Consider the following 18,585-nt stretch of genomic DNA (forward strand, 5'->3'; position numbering starts at 1 on the left):
ACAAAAGCTTTATGCCTCTCGTTGAGGTGGTTTTATTTTGTAGGCAAAACAGAAGAGTTTTGCTGCCAAAAGTAGCTTTGCAGTGTGTACACCTCCCCTGTTTTGTTCAGCAAAAGGCAGCTTTTGCTGGAAAAACTTTGTAGTGTAGACAAGGCCTTAGAGATATGTCATTAGGCCCTGCTGACTTGAAAACTTTTAACTTGTGTAAGTAATTTTGAACTTGTTCTTTCCCTATTTTAGCCTCAGATCCTACTTTCAATGGCATTCACTATGTTAGATGTCCAATCACTACTCATCTTTTTGTTGAAAACTGAAACAAAAAAGGCATTTAGCATTTCCACATTTTCTGTCTCTCTTCTTCCCCCCGCCCCCCCCAATTGAGTAATGGACCTCGTTGAGTAATGTCTGTGACTGCTGTAAAATGGGATAAACCATGGAAAGTTGTTTCTGATTCTGTCTTTGGTTGATTATTTTTTTATTATTTTTAAATCCAGAGATAAATGTGGCAAGTTACCATTGTCACCCAAACAAAAGGCAATGTTTTCCAAGTGGGTGCGGCCAGATGACCTAACAAATAACCCTACAATGATCTATACTGTGTCAAGTTTCAGCATAAAGCAGGTAAGTTGTTTCTAAAATGAAATTTACACCAGCTATTCTGATGATTGCAGAATGAGTTCGGGGTCTTTTAAAGTAATGGGGTGCTCATTAAAACCTAGCAAGTAGGAGAACTTTGCTTTGCCCTCTTCTAAGACCTACATTTGTTTTCACTGTGGATCATTTGACTTTGTTACGGCTGTCAATTAATTACAGTTAATGCATGCGCTTAATGGAAAACAAATTAACTAGATAAAAAAATTAGTCATTAATTGCACTGTTAAACAATAATAGAATATCAATTTAAAATTATAAGTATTTTTGGATGTTTTTTCTACATTCTCAAAAATGTTGATTTCAGTTGCAACACAATACAAAGTGTACAGTACTCACTTTGTTATTTTGATTACAAATATTTGCACTGTAAAAAAGATAAAAGAAATAGTATTTTTCAATTCACCTCATACAAGTCCACTCAGTCCTATTTCTCATTCAACCAATCACTAAGACAAATAAGTTTGTTTACATTTGCAGGAGATAATGCTGCCCACTTCCTATTTACAATGTCACCTGAAAGTGAGAACAGATGTTCACATGGCACTATTGTAGCCGGCGTTGCAAGGCATTCATATGCCCCTTCATGCTTCGATTTGTAGGCTCTAAAGTTTTAAATTGTTTTGTTTTTGAGAGCTGTTATAGAAAAAAAATCTACATTTGTTATTGCACTTTCACAGTAGAGATGGCACTATAGTACTCATATGAGGTGAACTGAACAATGCGACTGAAACGATGATTGATCAAGACTGTTTTTGTATCTCATGATTAATTGTAATTTTTTAAAATTGTTTGACAGCCTTACTTTATTTACTTATGAGTGTAAGAATAAACAGAGGGAAAATATAGGTAGGAATGGACTACCTATTGTACACCTCAGATCTCCATATCCAAAGGAATCTAGTTTAAACTACATTGGGCAGCCATGTATTATGAGCAGCCCATTATAGACACACATGATATCTGCCTTCTTCAGACCTCTAAGAATCAAGAGTCATTGATCTGTTAGCTGTGGGATGCACGAGGTAAAACTGGACAAGGGGCAGAGTACTCTAGCTTCTGACATGTTAACAGTGAAAATAAAAATCTGTGTTTGGCACCATCCACGAGGGGGGGCACATACAATGGGTTTTTTGAGCAGCAGTAAGATGAATTTCAGAGCTTGCACTGTCTAGCCTGACCTAAACTGTTCTATCCTGCAGCCAGCCACAAGATGGCAGGGCCCACCATTCAGCTAGCTTTAATCTCTTTCCATCTCCACTTGCTTCCATGGGTTTAAGACTAGTAGGAGTAAGGTTTGCCCTTTTGTTTCCTAACAGTAGCATATTACACACTTGCTTATTAAAACATATGTAATATTAAACCGTGTGTTTAATTTGATGTCGGTTTGGTTTTTTAACCCTTGCTAGGAAAATTAGTGGCAATTTAAGTTATTTTTCTTGTCTACCAAAGATATAACTTTACACTGAGGTTGGTGGAGTTTCGTAATTCGCAATTTTTGCTCTACCAATCCGAATAGCTGTGTCATTGCTCCATTTGCAATCTGAAGTCAGACAAAACTAATTGGTCCTGACAAATGATTAACCAGATTCTGTGCAGGTAAATTTAAATTTAGGCCACTTAAATGGAAACAGAAGTCAGATCACCGAGAATGGTGGAGGGTTTCTGTGGCAAAACTATATAAAATCTGTCCCAATATTAAGCCACATAGGGCCTGATCCAGAGTCCTCTGAAATCAGTGAGAGATTTTCCCATTGTTCACACTGGACATTTAGGAATCATCTGTCTCTGGTCCTCATTCAGTTAATTCCTTACTTCTGTCTCAGTTTATCAGGTTTTAGTTTTGAGGAAACTTAGGTTTCCCAACCCTTTGGGAGTACCTTTGTTATACCAATAAAATAAAAACCAGCAGGATCTTATTAAAGAGGAAAAGGCAAAATACCACATTTATTGTGAATACAGAAAGAATCATAGTAAGCAGTTAGTTATAGCTATAACATTCCATTCAATCTCATATTTATTCACACATTCATTCCTACAAACACACACACACAGGTTCTGCAAGGTTGTTATCATAGTTACCAGCCTTAGAGTTGCTCATGCCAAGCCACTGGCCAGGTGGCCTGGACATGAGGAGGGAGCAGGGCCTTGTCAGATGCTCATCTGATGCTCCTGGAAGTTGGTTTGCAGAATCAGACCCCAAAGTTCTCACTTTTTAGAGTCCATTTTTATAGGAATTTCTTCCTATGCCAGTCTATGGGAATTGCTTCATCGTGCTGTTGCTGAATCAATCAGCAGATGGCACATTCCTGAGGGCTCTGTGCTGCTAGATGTTATCTTGTTCTTTGGTTCTCCCATTCTTGAGGCTGTTGGATGGATTCCAGTCTGCCCTCCGGGGGTCCTCTGGTTATTTCCACTTGACGCCTTCTTCAGCCAATGGACACTGGATTCTTAGGCTGGCACCTCCCTGATCATTCATTTATTATCCACACCAAGCATCCATCCACATACATCCTCTATCTCTATTTTAATCACAACTTTTAATACAACAAAAGGGCGGGGAGTCTCTGGGTGCTGTTTCTGTTGTTAGAGTATTGCTTTGAGTCTCTCTCTCTGTGCGAATTGCTTTGAGAACAGACTCTGTCTTAGAATGTACTAACGCAATTAGCAGCTTGCAAGTTTCATGCACGGAGGGAGAGAAACAGTACCAAAAACCAAGAGACCTCTTAATTAGTAATACCCTGGAATTTAAACTATGGGGAATCAAACTCATTTGTGATTTTAATACAGAACTTCTTTAATATGATCCAACACCTTTGCCTCTCTTGGTTCAGAAATCCTTTTATTTGTTGGAAGCGCTTCTAATTGAACTTTTAACTGTTTAACCTTCACTAGTGTCTTTTTTTGCTCCTAGACAATAGTATCGGATTGTTCTTTTGTGGCATCACTAGCTATCAGCGCAGCATACGAGAGACGGTACAACAAAAAGTTGATTACAAGGTAAATGGCTATTCCTGTCTAAAATCTTGTCAGTTATGCAACATGTTTAAAGCCTGTCTCTTTTTAACATTGGCTATAACAGATAGAAGGCTATATTATGGATGTGATGATTTAACATAGGTTTATGTTAAGCTTGCTTATAAACATACATAAACCTGAGATATTACATTTTGTAGAAAGCCAAAATGTAGACATTTGGTTCAAAATGTTCAAGCTTACCTGCCTAAGTTAGGGACATTTTTGTTCGGGTGCCCAAATATGAATTTAGGAGCCTATTTTCAAAGGTGCAGAGCACCTGCTGTTCCTGTTGATGTCACTGGAATTTTTGCTGCTCAGCACTTCTGAAAATAAACCACCTTTTTGTACATGCTGAATATGGTTTTTGGATCTTAACTTTAGACACCCACGCTTGGAAAATTTGGCCATTTGGGAGGATTTTTTATTTCACTTTTATCTTCCTTAATCATACTTCGTTCGCTTGTTTTCACTCTTTACTATGCCAACTGCTGTACAATACATGCCACATTTTTACCTCTTGCTTCAGCATTGATGTTAAGTAGAATTGAGATGTTATCAACTAAAGTCCTGATCCCATGATGAACTCCACATGGGCTTAGCAGTCTGTCACATAGAGCCCATTGTGGGATCAGGACCCAAGAGGTTTTTTTGAAATTTTGTTTTAATCAAAATTAGTTTTTTAGCAGTTTTTTTCCCAAACTACTGTCATTTGTCTTTTTATTGCCTTATCCTTTGGGCAATGGTTTCTTAAAACCTTAACTTCTTCACTCATGGTCTTTGATTTGCAATGCATACAAATATTGTATGTATTCAGAAAGATGTATAACATTGCTTGAATGGTAAAGTATACAGTTGCATGCATTTATTTTATTTGATTATCAATGAATGACTAGCTGACTGAGTGAGTGACTGCAGAAAGAATGAGGTATACAGATCTTGTTCGAAATATAAATTAAACCAAGAAAATTTAGTTAAATTTCTCATGCTGTGATTTACACAGAAATTCTAGTAACTTGAGATGGTGGCATGCATTTTTAAATTCCAAAAATAGATCAAATTGATGTAATGCTTTTTTAAACATCATACAGTATGTATACATACAACACATTGTTCACAGATACTTTATAATTTTTTTCTTTTTCTAATAGCATAATTTACCCTCAGAATAAAAAAGGAGAACCAGAGTATAATCCATGTGGAAAGTACATGGTGAAACTTCATATCAATGGTGTCCCTAGAAAGGTAATTAGCTTTAAAGAGTGTAGTATGATTATTGGATAAGGTAACTACCTTGAAAGTTCATTCTGTTTCATTGTGAAGGTGTGTTTTATTTCTCAGTAAGAATTCTAGATATACGTTTGTCGGAAAGCATATGCAATTATAACACCTTGCTATATTTCATTCTGGTTACATAATAATGTGTAATGTCGTATAGGTGCTTGACCCTCTAAAGATGCTGTGACACTCTGGGGTTCAACGCAGAGCAGTAAGGGGTTTTGCCACCCCCTGCCTTTTAACCCTGGGTGCTGCTGGTGTGTGCTTTGTAGCACAGTAGCCTTACCCTGAGTTTCACCAGCCTGGTTATTCCTTGGAGGGTGACATCAACACCCTTGCAAATCCAGGTTCTCCCCAAAAACATCTTTCTCTGTAGTGCTCAGCCCCTCTTACTGTGGCACCACAAGACATTATCACATTTGCTGCTCCTTTAAAGAGACAGTACTCAGCAGCTTATTCACTGGGGTTGACAAACTCTCCACTTCAATCAAAACACTGAGTTGGTTTGTGGTACAAGTAAAACAAGTTTATTCCTATCTCCATTTGTTTTAAATTATGCCAAGTATAAGCAATAAGGATAGAAATAGTTTCAAACAAACAAGTAAAAATACACCTCAGACTGAAACTCAACAAACTAGAATCTTTGGTTCAAAGAAGTTTTGTCTCACCACTGTTCTTCCAGCATGCCTGGCCTGTCCTTTAGCCAGGATCCAGCATATGGAGCTCAGATTACTTGGTTTCCTTGCCTCCTTAGATGAGGGATAAATTATGGGTTCAGTAAACCTTTGAAATGTATTCTTAAGTGTATCCCCAGGTAAAGTTGCTTTCCCTTGCTGAGTGTAGACGCCCTGCTTTCTGGCATAGACACTGTGCTGACTTCACCCTCTGCTTGTGATTTTTACAGTGCAAATGATCTTTCTGCAATCTCCAATACAAATGAATAGCCCATTGTCCTTGGCCACACCTGGCTTGAGGTGGCATCTCCTTTCCTTTGTCTGGAAAAAACTGCTTATCATCTTTCCCTGGCGTGCCTGGTTTAAACACATTTTAGTTATGCATTTCCAGCACCTCGGTATATGTGTTTGTAGGTTAACCATCCATCACGCAAGAATATTAAGGGTCAGTGAGTTATTAGTTTTCCAGTGATATATTACATGATACTTCTTAAATAAATATCATGCCAACTATAGTGTGTCAGCTGTGTTGAGCAGGCTAAGCCAGCTGAGTTTTACATAGCAGGGAGCCTCTTGCCAATTAGCATTGGGTGCTCCTAGGGTAACACATGCATGTAAGTATCCTTATTCACATGAATGAGTCCCATTGAAGTCACTGGGGCCACTCAGGAGAGTAAGGTTATGCACGTGCAAGTTTGTGGGGTTGGGCCATAAGTATGTGCTTCATTAATGGTCTATACCAATGACAGATTAGTGTCATGGTGAAGCTGAGATATTTTCTTTGTGAAGCAATTACAGACCCTTTTTGGAGTAAAAACTCACACACCGTTCTGCCTAATTTAAAACAAGAGATTTTAATCATTTCAAAACCACCACCATGTGGCTTCTACTTTCAAGAAAAGGCAAAACTACAAACAATCGGGAATGAAGGAACTGGAGATAACAGATGTGATGAAGTCTGAGGACCTCTTCCCTTTGGACAAATAACTAGTTATATTTCTGATTGACTGGGTGAGGGGGTTTTGTTAGACTTTTCTATACATTTAATAATAATACCTAGCTCATGTATAGACCTTTTCATAAGTAGATCTCAAAGTGCTTTTCAAAGTTGGTCAATACTAGTATCCCCATCTTACAGATAGAGAAACTGAGGCACAGAGTGAAGTGCCTTGTCCACGGTCACCCAGCCTGCTAGTGGCAGAGCTCAGACTAGGATCCAGGTCTCGCAAGTCCCAGTTCGGTGCTTTATCCACTAGGCTACACTGCTGTTATGAATTAAATTGTTGTGTTTTTAAGTCAGGGAATGATTTTTAGTTTCCTCAGTCTGAAAGCAGCTATATGAAATAGAATGAGCTTCTGAGGATTTTCGTCTGTTAAGAAAAGTTTGTTTGAATTATCACTTTATGATAATTTCTGTTCGCTTCTTTTGCTCAGGTGATAATAGATGACCAGTTACCTGTAGATCACAGTGGAGAACTCCTCTGCTCTTATTCCAACAATAGAAGTGAATTGTGGGTGTCCCTGATAGAAAAAGCTTACATGAAAGTTATGGGTGGATATGATTTTCCTGGATCCAATTCTGTGAGTACAAGATTATTCTTTGCAAGAGGCAAAAATGTGCATGAGGATCATCCCATAGCACATAGCTTTCCTTTGAATGAATAGTGAAGAGATCTAAATGAATTGTTTGAGGAAAGGAATGACTTTTCTTTTTGTATGCTGCTGTCTGGGTTTATTTTTATATATCGATTTTAAGTTATTTTGATGATTTTAGTAAATATAAATTAAGTTGTTTTTAGCATCTCCCAGATCGCATACGTTAGAGACCATGGGCCCGATCTTGCAAATGCTTACACACGTACTTAACTGTACTCAGGAGGAATAGTCCCATCAAAAAGGAGGAACTGGATTTCAGTGAGACTGCTTGTGGGTACAGTTACACAGGGATAAGTCTTTTCAAAAATACGCCCCACACCTGCAAAGTACATGTGTTTATTTTGAGAAGTTTCATTAGGGCTCTTGTATGTTTCATAAAACCATAGTTTTATGCCTTACACTAATAACCCTTTTGGTCTCTAATGCCATTTGTATTATAAGTAAAGGAGACATTCTCCCTTATTAAGTTGAGAGATTGGCTAGGGGAGGAGCACATCAATCCTTTTATGGCTCTTATGCACATGGTGGGAATGGGCATATGTATAAGTTAGTATTATTCTATCAAATAATACTAACATACATAGTTATGTAACTTGGTATTCATATAGTAGTTTCTTTAGCAACCGCAACATTTATATAATGCTCAAGTTTAATCTGAGAAGCAAAACACTTGCAATGAGAACTGGACCTATTTTGCTGAGCCAACCAGACTGGTCTCTAATCACATGAAGAAATGCTTCCTAACATTTGAACTCTCACAGCATATTTCTCAGTTCATACCAAGGTTCATAGCTTGATGATGTCGTGAAAACCAGACTTCATTGCTTTTTATTTTGGTTGCTCATCTTCTTTTGATCTTTTGGGTTGGTTATCGGGGAATTTCTCGTTGAGTTTGGTCTTGTGTAGAGAGTAACAATAGTGTAGATTTTTCTAAGTTTGTTCAAGTCACTACCATGACACACAATTTCAGAGAATAGGGAAGTTGTCCATGACCAGGAACAACTTGACTTCTAGCATTTTTTCAATTAAACATAGAAACTCCGGCTCTTGACAATATGTCTCCTCCTTTGCATAATCAGAGAAGCATTTCCCAATGCCTGCACCGGATGTGTTGCTCTCCAAGGCCTATCTGTCAGTACTGTCCTTAGACAAGTTGGGAGGCATTTCTTTGCGCTTTCATAGTCCTGCTTATTTGGGAGGGAATAGGAAAAAAGACCTTTTTGTTTTAAGTATTTTTGGGGGAGTGAAGCCCTGTATTATGCTTGTAAAGTGCACTACTGCTAGTTAAATTGAAATTGCTTTTATTGTTCAGGCCTTTTCACCATGTAAAGCTAGTTGTGTCTTGGAGACTGTGACGGGTTGGGTCATAGAAACCCCTTTGGGACTGCCACCTGATGTGCTGAGACTACCTCTGAGCCCATCTTACTTGGCAGCCTGGGACATCAGAACCCTGCCTTGTCGAGCCAGACACACCAGTCTGCTCCACCACAGACTCAGGGTCTGAACCACGCTCCCCAAAGCTGCAGACTTAACTGAAAACAGCTTAAGTGCTCCTGACTCTAGCACCCAGACACCTAGCTCCCAGTGGGATCCAAACCCCAAATAAATCAGTTTTACTCTGTATAAAGCTTATACAGTGTAAACTCATAAATTGTCCACTCTCTATAATACTGAGAGAGATGCACAGCTGTTTGCTCCCCCAGGAATTAATTGCTTACTCTGGGTTAATTAATAAACAAAAGTGATTTTATTAAGTATAACAAGTAGGATTTAAGTGCTTTCAAGTAATAACAAACAAAAAGTAAGTTACCAAGCAAAATAAAACAAAAACATGCAAGTCTAAGCCTAATATATTTAAGAAACTGAATACAGGTAAATCTCACCCTCAGAGATGTTCCAATAAGCTTGTTTGACAGACTAGACTCCTTTCCAATCTGGGCCTAATCCTTTCCCCTGGTACAGTCCTTGTTCCAGCTCAGGTGGCAGGTAGGGGATTTCTCATGACTGCAGCACCCTTTATTCTGTTCCACCCACTTTTATAGCTTTGGCACAAGGTGGGAATCTTTTGTCTCTCTGGGTCCCCACCCCTCCTTCTGAATGTAAAAGCACCAGGTTTAAGATGGATTCCAGTACCAGCTGAGGTGGTCACATGTCCGGTGAGACCCCAAACCTTCATTCTTCCCGGCCTTACTCATAGGAAGGCTTGCAAGTAAACAGAGCCATCTATAGTCAATTGTCCTGGTTAATGGGAGCCATCAAGATTCAAAACCACCATTAATGGCCCACACTTTGCATAATTACAATAGGACCTTAGTTATATTTTATATTTGTAGTTTCAGATACAAGAATGATACCTTTATACAAATAGGATGACCCAGTAGATTGTAAGCTTTGTGATGATACCTTACAAGAGACCTTTTGCATGAGTATATTCCAGTTACATTATATTCACAATCATTAGCATATTTTCATAAAAGCATATAGAGTGCAATGTCACAGAGACAAGCTAGAGTAAAAGCTAAACTATTGAGTCTTGCCACAAAGTGCACCTTTGACAGAGGCTTGTTTTGGGAGCTCACTCTGAGAGTGCTGGGCATTTGAAACCATGAGCTTGAAACACTAATAATTGTACTTTAAAAAGATACCAGTGAACAGTTCTGGATTATCAAGCCACTTGTTCGAGAGAATCATTTTTTATGCTTAAGCACAGCCTCGTCTAATGAAAAATTGCTCTCATAAGTGTTATGAGGCTGGTGCAAAATAACTCTGTGTGTACAATATACACTAATTTTATATAAGGCATTTTAAAATACACTTAAAGGTAGCTTAATGTGTCTCTTATGACCAAATATGCTTGCATTTCAGAACATTGATCTCCATGCACTGACTGGCTGGATACCAGAGAGGATTGCTATGCACTCAGACAATCAGGCTTTCAATAAGGACAGTTCTTTCAGAATGCTCTATCAGAGGTAGACGTTTATTCTTCCTTGGTGACAGAAGATGCTTTCAGTGAAACAGATGTGTTAATGATATGAAAGTGACTAAAAATGTGATGGTCTTTGTCACTGGCTCTCAACACAAGCATTGTAGTCCTACCACATATGATCCTCGTAGCCCCTCTCTGTGCTCTCCTTTGAAATCAGCTAGAGGAATAGAGTTATTAATGGCTTTGACATCAGAGGCTAATGGAGAAACAAGGGGGCTCTGTTAATAGATGGAGAACGGGATCCCCATCTCTAGCAGAACTATAACTTTAAAAAAAGAATAGTCCCTCTTCCCTGCCAATGGTGTGGTGGGAGGGAGGAGGCAGATCTGGAGAAATGGGGAGTGGAGGTTAGAATCTTCTCATAGGCTAGATTCAGGAGGAAGCAGGAGCCAGAGAAAGGAGGATGGATTTCCCAGCTATGCAGCATGAAGCTGACTTCAAAGTGGAAACAGGTGTGGTGAGGTTGCTCTAACGGTGCCACCAGAGTCCTTACTAACTGTGCCCAAGCAATAGATCTCCTGTGGAGGAGCACAGAGGTGCTCTGTACCTGTCAGGACCATGATACTAACCCGGGACTTAGTGTATCAATCCTACTGTTGTGATAAGTGTGGCCTAGTTATGTTTTCCAGCTGCAGGCGTTCTTCCTTTTTCCCCCTCCCCAAATTGAGAAAATTTAGCCAACCACTTTCTCCTCATTGTCAAGAAATGCAGAGCACCAACATGATGGGAAAGGATCTCAGCTTGGCCAAAGCATTAAAACAAGCAAACACTGTACACCTGACACAAAACCTCACATTTTCTTCAGTAGATTTGTGACCTCCCGGTACGTTGACAGTCACTCTTACGATCTGTTTCTCTGTATTTAAGCATGGGGGGCTAAATTCTCAGACACTACAGACCTATACTGACATTAAACCAGCATTTGTGCACACAAACTGATGTAGGAATATGGAAGCATGTACTTTTCACCCTCTGGTTCTTAGAAAATTTGCCCCCAAGATCATAAGTGCAGAGATGTATGAATTTCAGTTTGATGTATATAGCAATTGACTAGCATCAAAGGATCGTACAATGTGTTGGGTAGAAGATTTATTTCACTGAGTATCTTTAATAAGTGACATTGTCAGTGTAAGACTGAATCTGACACGTTGTTTTTATGACAACAGTAATTTTCCTACTAGAGCCTGATCTTAAATATTGAAAAGTAACGATTATACCTTCTTTTATTGAGCTTGTACAAATAATTTGTCTCCTTCAGAAAAGATTACTTACACTCCAGGTTTGCAAAGTTGGGTCTTAACAATACAACAATTTGGAAGAAGAGAGTTTAGTGTTCGATAAATATAATATTGTTACACTGGTCATTTTACATGTGCTAATAACCTAAACTAAGCTTCCTTAATTTCCCCCTCAGATTTCACAAAGGCGATGTCCTTATCACAACAGCAACCGGAGTGATGTCTGAAGAGGAAGGAGAGAAATGGGGTTTAGTTCCAACCCATGCATATGCTGTTTTGGATATTAGAGAATATAAGGTATCCAGTAAAACAAGAAGCTTTGTACTGGGTGCTTTTTACTTACCTGTCATCAATTGTAATAGATGGTGGATTTAAACATGACTGTCCAGTGACAGTGGAGTTTTGCTCAAAGAAGGGGCTTGAAATCTTTATCTTGCTCAAGAGCTTTATCAAGTTATTCCAAAAAACTTAATAACACTGTATTTTCTTAAGTGTTTAGTTTGTGTACCTAGTAGGTAAGATGCATCCGATGAAGTGAGCTGTAGCTCATGAAAGCTCATGCTCAAATAAATTGGTTAGTCTCTAAGGTGCCACAAGTACTCCTTTTCTTTTTGCGAATACAGACTAACACGGCTGTTACTCTGAAACTAGTAGGTAAGATTAACAATATGTTCACTCTTATCTTGACAAGATAACCAGATGATTTTTTTTAATTTACTGTTTCTCTAGGGGCTTCGATTCCTCCAGTTGAAAAATCCCTGGAGTCACTTACGCTGGAAAGGAAGATACAGTGAAAATGATGTGAAAAATTGGACCCCAGGCCTACAAAAATACTTAAACTTTGATCCAAGAACAGCTCAAAAAATAGACAATGGTAAAATGAATTAAAAGGATGGTGTCAAGTCAAAAAGAATCATACTTCTCTTTGACTGGGTTTTTTTTTTTTTGTTTACTTTTGTTACAAGTAACATTTGAAGATACTATCACTAGAAGATTAGGAAAAAAGATCTTATGTCAATTTGAGTAATTGAGAGCAAGTATGTGGAGGGGGGTCAGTTTCCTTGTTTTTGTGGGTCATTCACACAGCAATAGGGGGAGGACAGTAAACAAGACTAAAGTAACAAAAAAATGGCAAAGGCAGGGAAGAAGTACCTGATATTACTTTAAACTTATGTTTCAAAATTGACTAGATTTCAAGTAGAGTGGGTCATTTCATATATTTTAAATTTAAGAGGTTATTTCTTAGTATTCGCTTCTATTTTCCTTTTTTTAATCATGTGGTTTTTGCCATCCTTAATACTTCAGAACACATACTGAGAAACCTCATAATACTGTTTACTAGAACATGAGTGGACTCTTCAGTACTTAATTAGCTGTTTTCCTTGCATTCAGAAATACACGTTCATATGCTCCTTGTAAGGAATGTTTTATTTCCTTACACCGAAGAGATCCATGATGTCTGTACTGGAGACTTCAAAATTTTCTCCCTGTGCTACACTTTAATGTACACGAGTCTTTAGTTGCATGCACTTGTTGACTGGATGACTATAAGTGGCTGAGATATTTCTTTGAGCCCAAGAGGATTACTACATAATTATGTAGAGAGATTGGTTGAGCAATACCAGGCCTGTCTTGTTGCTCCATCATCCCACAGGAAGAACTAATGTACTGTATCAGGGAAATCAGCATGGGCTTCCCATGTGGCAAGGCAAAATGCTGCCACTCGATCAGCCAGTTTCCAAATGCTACAATAGCTGCTCCACTTTGGAAATACAATGTAGTTTTTTTTTTTTCCTTTATGCTAACAGTTGTCTCTTGTCTCCCCACTGTAATTAATTAACCTTTTTTTAATCTGGTGTCATATTGTTTACAAAATGATGAACACAGAGGCACTGAGATTCCATGTTGATGAGTGTGGTGTAAATAGCTAGGTGGAAAAACGTTATTTATTAGCAGAAAGTAATTCCGTCCTGACTCTGGCTTCACTTGACAGTACTTGGATTTAAATCCCTTGGTTCTGAAGTACATTTGTAAAGATGTTACTTTTTATGATTGGATTGGTATCTGACTAGTCTTGGTATCAAAATGTACAGTTCCAATGGCTGGATGTTCTTTGTACTGTAAGTCTGAAATACATCTGTATTAGCCGCTTGTGTTACAGTGCTGTGATCATATGGAGAGTTCAAGGAGCAGGATTTTAGTAGTAGTAGCTTTGGCTGTGGTTGCAGTTGGGTACGCTGGGGAGAGGATAATTATTGCAAGTGACTATTGTAAAGATAAAGCAAATTCCAGTGTGCTAGAGCGCACCCAAATGAATGTTAAGTGGAATGCTAGGGAAAGATCTCAAACAATGCCATGCGTACTTTCCTTTCAGAGTAAGAGCTTGTTCTGCTGGACAAGTGATGTCCCCTCTCTGATGGACTTTCAGTTAAATAGGTAGAAAACAGTGAGCTAGATGGCCTAAACTGGAGGTTACCTATTAATTGTATCTAATTTTTCAGAATCCTAAGAAAGTAGGGGGCAGCACAGAAGTGATTAACATTGCCACTCTTAGGAGGGCACAAGGATTACAGCTTTTGCTCATCACTTAAAAATACAAAATATTTTTTCTGCTGAGGAAAAGCAAAGGCAGCCTAACCGATCAGCAGAGACAGTGACCAGATGGTGACTCAGAGGTCAACTTCAGTCTCTCTTGGTTTACCAAACTGGCCTGTTTTGGAGGTTGTTTTTAGATAGGGAAGGTGAACAGCATGGACATTTGTATTCAGGTTTACGAGAATGAATTTTATACAAACCTTGGAGCTTGTGTTTAATTAGGGTCCTGCAATATGCGTAGAGCACAGATATATTTTACAAGCAAACAATGAAAAATGTGTTTCCTTTATAGGGATTTTCTGGATTGCCTGGGAGGATCTTTGCCAGTATTATGATGTTATTTATTTGAGCTGGAACCCAAGTCTTTTTAAAGAATCAACATGTATTCACAGGTTGGTCCAACAGAAAAGATTGAAATGTTAAGATCTACAACATAGTCAAATATATGTATATATTTTAGTAAATATTAATTTGAAGTTTAAAACAACAATATTGATGTGGCATTTTCCTTCTCTCCATTCTCCTCATCAGTGTGCAATTTATGAGCATTGGCTGGAGACCAGTCTCTTCATTCAGAGCCTGACATCCCACTTTAAAAACCATGGTCCAGATTCTGTTCTTCATTGCACTCACATAAATGCAGTGTAACTCCACTGACCTCAGTACCAACTGCTGAGCGGTTGGACTTGCTGTAGCCTTCTGCATCTTCCATCCACGTTTTCCCTGAATACAGTAACCCCTCACTTAATGTCATCCCAGTTAATGTTGTTTTGTTGTTACGTTGCTGATCAATTAGAGAACATGCTCGTTTAAAGTTGTGCAATGCTCCATTATAACGTTTCAGAGTAACAGCCGTGTTAGTCTGTATTCGCAAAAAGAAAAGGAGTACTTGTGGCACCTTAGAGACTAACCAATTTATTTGAGCATGAGCTTTCGTGAGCTACAGCTCACTTCAGAAATGAGCTGTAGCTCACAAAAGCTCAGGCTCAAATAAATTGGTTAGTCTCTAAGGTGCCACAAGTATTCATTATAACGTTGTGTGGCAGCCGCCTGCTTTGTCCACGGCTTGCAAAAATAGCAGCCCGTTGCAGCTAGCTGGTGGGGGCTTGGAACCAGGGTGGACCGGCAGCCCCCCTATCAGTTCCCCTAAGTTCTCTGTGCAGCAGCTGCCCATCAGGCTATCAATTGCCGGCAGTTCAGCTGTCCCTCCCCCACACTGTCATGGCCTGCGCCTGTCCTCTGCCTTGGAGCTGCTCCTGGGAGCCTCCTGCTTGCTGTGCAGGGGGCGGAAAGAGGGGTGCTAATGTCAGGGTGTCCCCCTCCCCCTGACCCCATCTCCGCAGAGTGTGGGGGGGGCGGGCGGGCGGCAAAACATGACAGGGCTCAGGATGGAGGGAGCTTGCTGGCAGCAGCTGCTTTTTCAACTTGCTAATCTACTTAAAAAGGCAGTGTACTTAGAGTGGCATCAGCATCCTTAAAGGGAAAACACACGTCTGTCTGTCTGTCCACACTCACACACACTCTCTCTTTTCTTCCCCCCCCCCCCCCCCATGCTGTCTCCCCTCCCTCCATTCATGCTGCCTTGTGGAGTGTGAGGCCAAATTAACAACAATGTGTTAATCCTTGAGGGCTCAGCCGAGTGCTAGTTCATCATTTAACAGGCAGGCATCCCCTGGGAAATATCCCACCCTCTGACTTCACCACCTCAACCAAGCTTCACAATCATCCTTGCTGTGTAGGGTATTAAATTGTTTAAAACTTACAGTGTGTATATCTTTTGTCCAGCTAAAAAAATTTGCCTGGAACTTACCCACCCCATTTACATTAACTCTTATGGAGAAATTGGATTCACTTCACATCATTTCGATTAAAGTAGCATTTTTCAAGAACATAAATAGAACATTAAGCGAGGAGTTAATGTAGTCTGCTGAGGGTGCTTGAAGAATAGGGCAGTTACTTTTACTTATCCCATGTTCCTGGGATGTTAGTATGTAGCTTGTGCAATGAATGCAGTCTCTCCCAGATAAATTAAGAATATTTGCACTTTTAAAAAATCACTGAAATTATTAACTTGGGATGGAGTCATCCCATGACCCTAGCCATAAGTCTACATTTCAGCATTCACTGTCATAAGTCATCTTCCTTGTCCATTGATTTGATCACCTCACCCCCCGCCTAAATCCCTCCGATGGCTCCCCATCCTCTGTCACATCAAATTCTGGCTTCCTGTCACTCCCTTCTAAGCTGTGTGTAACTCTGTCACTCCTCACTGCTCTGAACTCCTCTCACTTTGTGTTGCCACCTCCCCTTTTGCCAGTGTTCTCACCCTGTTGTCCCATGTATCGGATTTAAACCTCTTCATGCCGCCTTCTGTGCCACTCGGTGTGCATGGTACAACTTTTGCAAAGGCTCTTGCTGTATCCACATTTAATTCAGTCTTGAAGACCCACTTCTACTGTGCCGCCTACAGCAAGACTCTTTAATGTGTATATTAAGTAAAAAAGAAAGGAAAAACATTGTTTCCAATTTCCCAAGTGTCTGGCTGTCCTTCTATTGTTGGGGACTGTTCCTCCTCTGTCAGGAAAGCACCTGGCACATAGTGGCCATTACCATAAAGGTGTAACAGTAATAATTGGGACTTGCTAGTTCATAATGCAGCATTCCATGGATCACATCTGAGTAAAATGGAAAATTCTAGACAAGAAAAGAGCCTGTATCCCCATGTTCATCCGTACAGTGTTCTAGGCTTTTTAGTGAAGCATTAATCCCCTTCTGTTGTTTTTCACATCAAGCATCCTCCTCCAGGCAACACACAAGGTGGTGTGAAAGCTTTGAAATTATGATTCAAACTGCTGCTGGTCCAAAGGTGGAGCTGCTAATTAAAACTAAAAGCCCCCTCTGTGTATAAAAGGGGAAGAGACCAATGTGTGTAGGTTTTGGATCTAACCATATTTTAATAGCTTTTAAACAGTCCTACAATTACAGAAAGTACAGGTTCCCTTCCACATGCCAGCTTTTATGCCATACATGGCAATAACTCATTACCCCGTGGGTGTGAATAAATCATGGTTTTAGCTTTTATAGTGTGTTGTGCATGGTTGTCTTATTCACAGCGCTGTTCCGATTCAGCGTTTGTACTGCAGTACAGCCATCTGTAAAAGAAAGTGTTAGGGATAGTGTTTCTCACACAGCTGTGCTTTGTAACCATTGTCATGTTTATGGCTAGAAGTTATGCAGGTTTCAGTGGGAAATCATTTAGCTTTTGTTACTTACTACTCAAGGAAAACTATCACTTCTGTGCAGGATTTGCAGTTACTTGTAGAAATATGAATTAGTATCTTATTCATCAACTTCTTATTACTTTTAGTACTTGGGATGCAAAACAAGGCCCAGTGAAAGATGCTTACAGCCTGGCTAATAATCCACAGTACAGACTGGAAGTACAGTGTCCACAAGGTGGAGCTGCTGTCTGGGTTCTGCTCAGCAGACACATTACAGACAAGGTATTAAATTATTTTTCTGATTGATATAATACTATTTTTCCTGCAGATTTATTATAATTGAGAATATAGTCAGATCTGGGTACAAGATTGTCTGTCTGATTCTCTAGATCCTAGTGAACCTCACTATCTTTTTCAACTGCAGAAGTAGTGGGGAATTCAGATCATGGTACATAAGTGTATGTCATACAGCTTCTGTTCTGCCCTAATCATGGTGTTTAATTAGTTCATTATGGTAAGATGTATGTAATCTCTCAGTTTTTTTTATTCATATATTTTAAATAAACTTGTCGTGAAATTAATTCTCCTCCTCCAAGCTGTCACGCTGTAGTGTAGACGTGTTACAGCTATAGAAGGATTTTTTCCATCATTAGTAAATCCATCCCTAATCAGGCCTAAGAGCAATATGCTAGAGGCCTGATCTGTTCTCAATGAAGTCCTTGGCAAATTCTTTACTGGCTTCTATGGGAGCTGGAATAGGCACCTCAGTAAATATAAATGCCAAATCAAGCTACGTTTTTAATAAAAAAGCAGCAATGGAATATGAATTTGAATTACACAATGCATTAGTAGTAGTTTTGGATCTGTGTTCTACTCATTTTAATAATATCTTTTTAGGATGACTTCGCGCGCAATCGGGAATTCATCACAATGGTCGTGTACAAGACTGATGGGAAAAAAGTTTACTATCCAAGTACGTGTGTTTTTTAGATGTCAAACTGATGCTCACGAGTGGATGAAGACTTGCTAATTTTTTTAAGAAGCTGGTTAGAGTCATTCATGAATGGGAAACCCCAAGTCTGAAGGGGGGAGGAGGACTCAGACTTCAGTGTGGTCAGTTGCAGCTTTGATTGACCAACCAATAAAGTCTCAATGTATACTTTGGCCTACTTCCATTGTGGAGAGACCTAAGGGGCTCAGTCCTGCCCTCAGATATACAGAAATCCATTGCCACTTAAACAGGCACTGTTTTTATATCTATTTCTCTT

General features: G+C 39.4%; 1 protein-coding gene across 3 annotated transcripts in view; it reads left to right on the forward strand.

Annotated features, from left to right (window-relative positions):
• The window catches only part of CAPN7 (calpain 7), a 47,361-nt gene that overhangs the window by 16,627 nt on the left and 12,149 nt on the right, over positions 1-18,585 (forward strand). For all 3 annotated transcript variants that reach the window (XM_084620601.1, XM_084620602.1, XM_084620603.1), the window contains 10 exons: positions 495-621; positions 3,566-3,651; positions 4,818-4,911; positions 7,053-7,199; positions 10,140-10,246; positions 11,678-11,798; positions 12,231-12,375; positions 14,389-14,488; positions 17,464-17,599; positions 18,215-18,290. In XM_084620601.1, coding sequence (XP_084476727.1) covers positions 495-621; positions 3,566-3,651; positions 4,818-4,911; positions 7,053-7,199; positions 10,140-10,246; positions 11,678-11,798; positions 12,231-12,375; positions 14,389-14,488; positions 17,464-17,599; positions 18,215-18,290 — 1,139 coding nt within the window. The remainder of the gene's footprint in view (positions 1-494; positions 622-3,565; positions 3,652-4,817; positions 4,912-7,052; positions 7,200-10,139; positions 10,247-11,677; positions 11,799-12,230; positions 12,376-14,388; positions 14,489-17,463; positions 17,600-18,214; positions 18,291-18,585) is intronic.

The sequence above is a fragment of the Lepidochelys olivacea genome (genome assembly GCF_965140295.1).
Source record: "Lepidochelys olivacea isolate rLepOli2 genome assembly, chromosome: 2".
NCBI lineage: Eukaryota > Metazoa > Chordata > Testudines > Cheloniidae > Lepidochelys > Lepidochelys olivacea.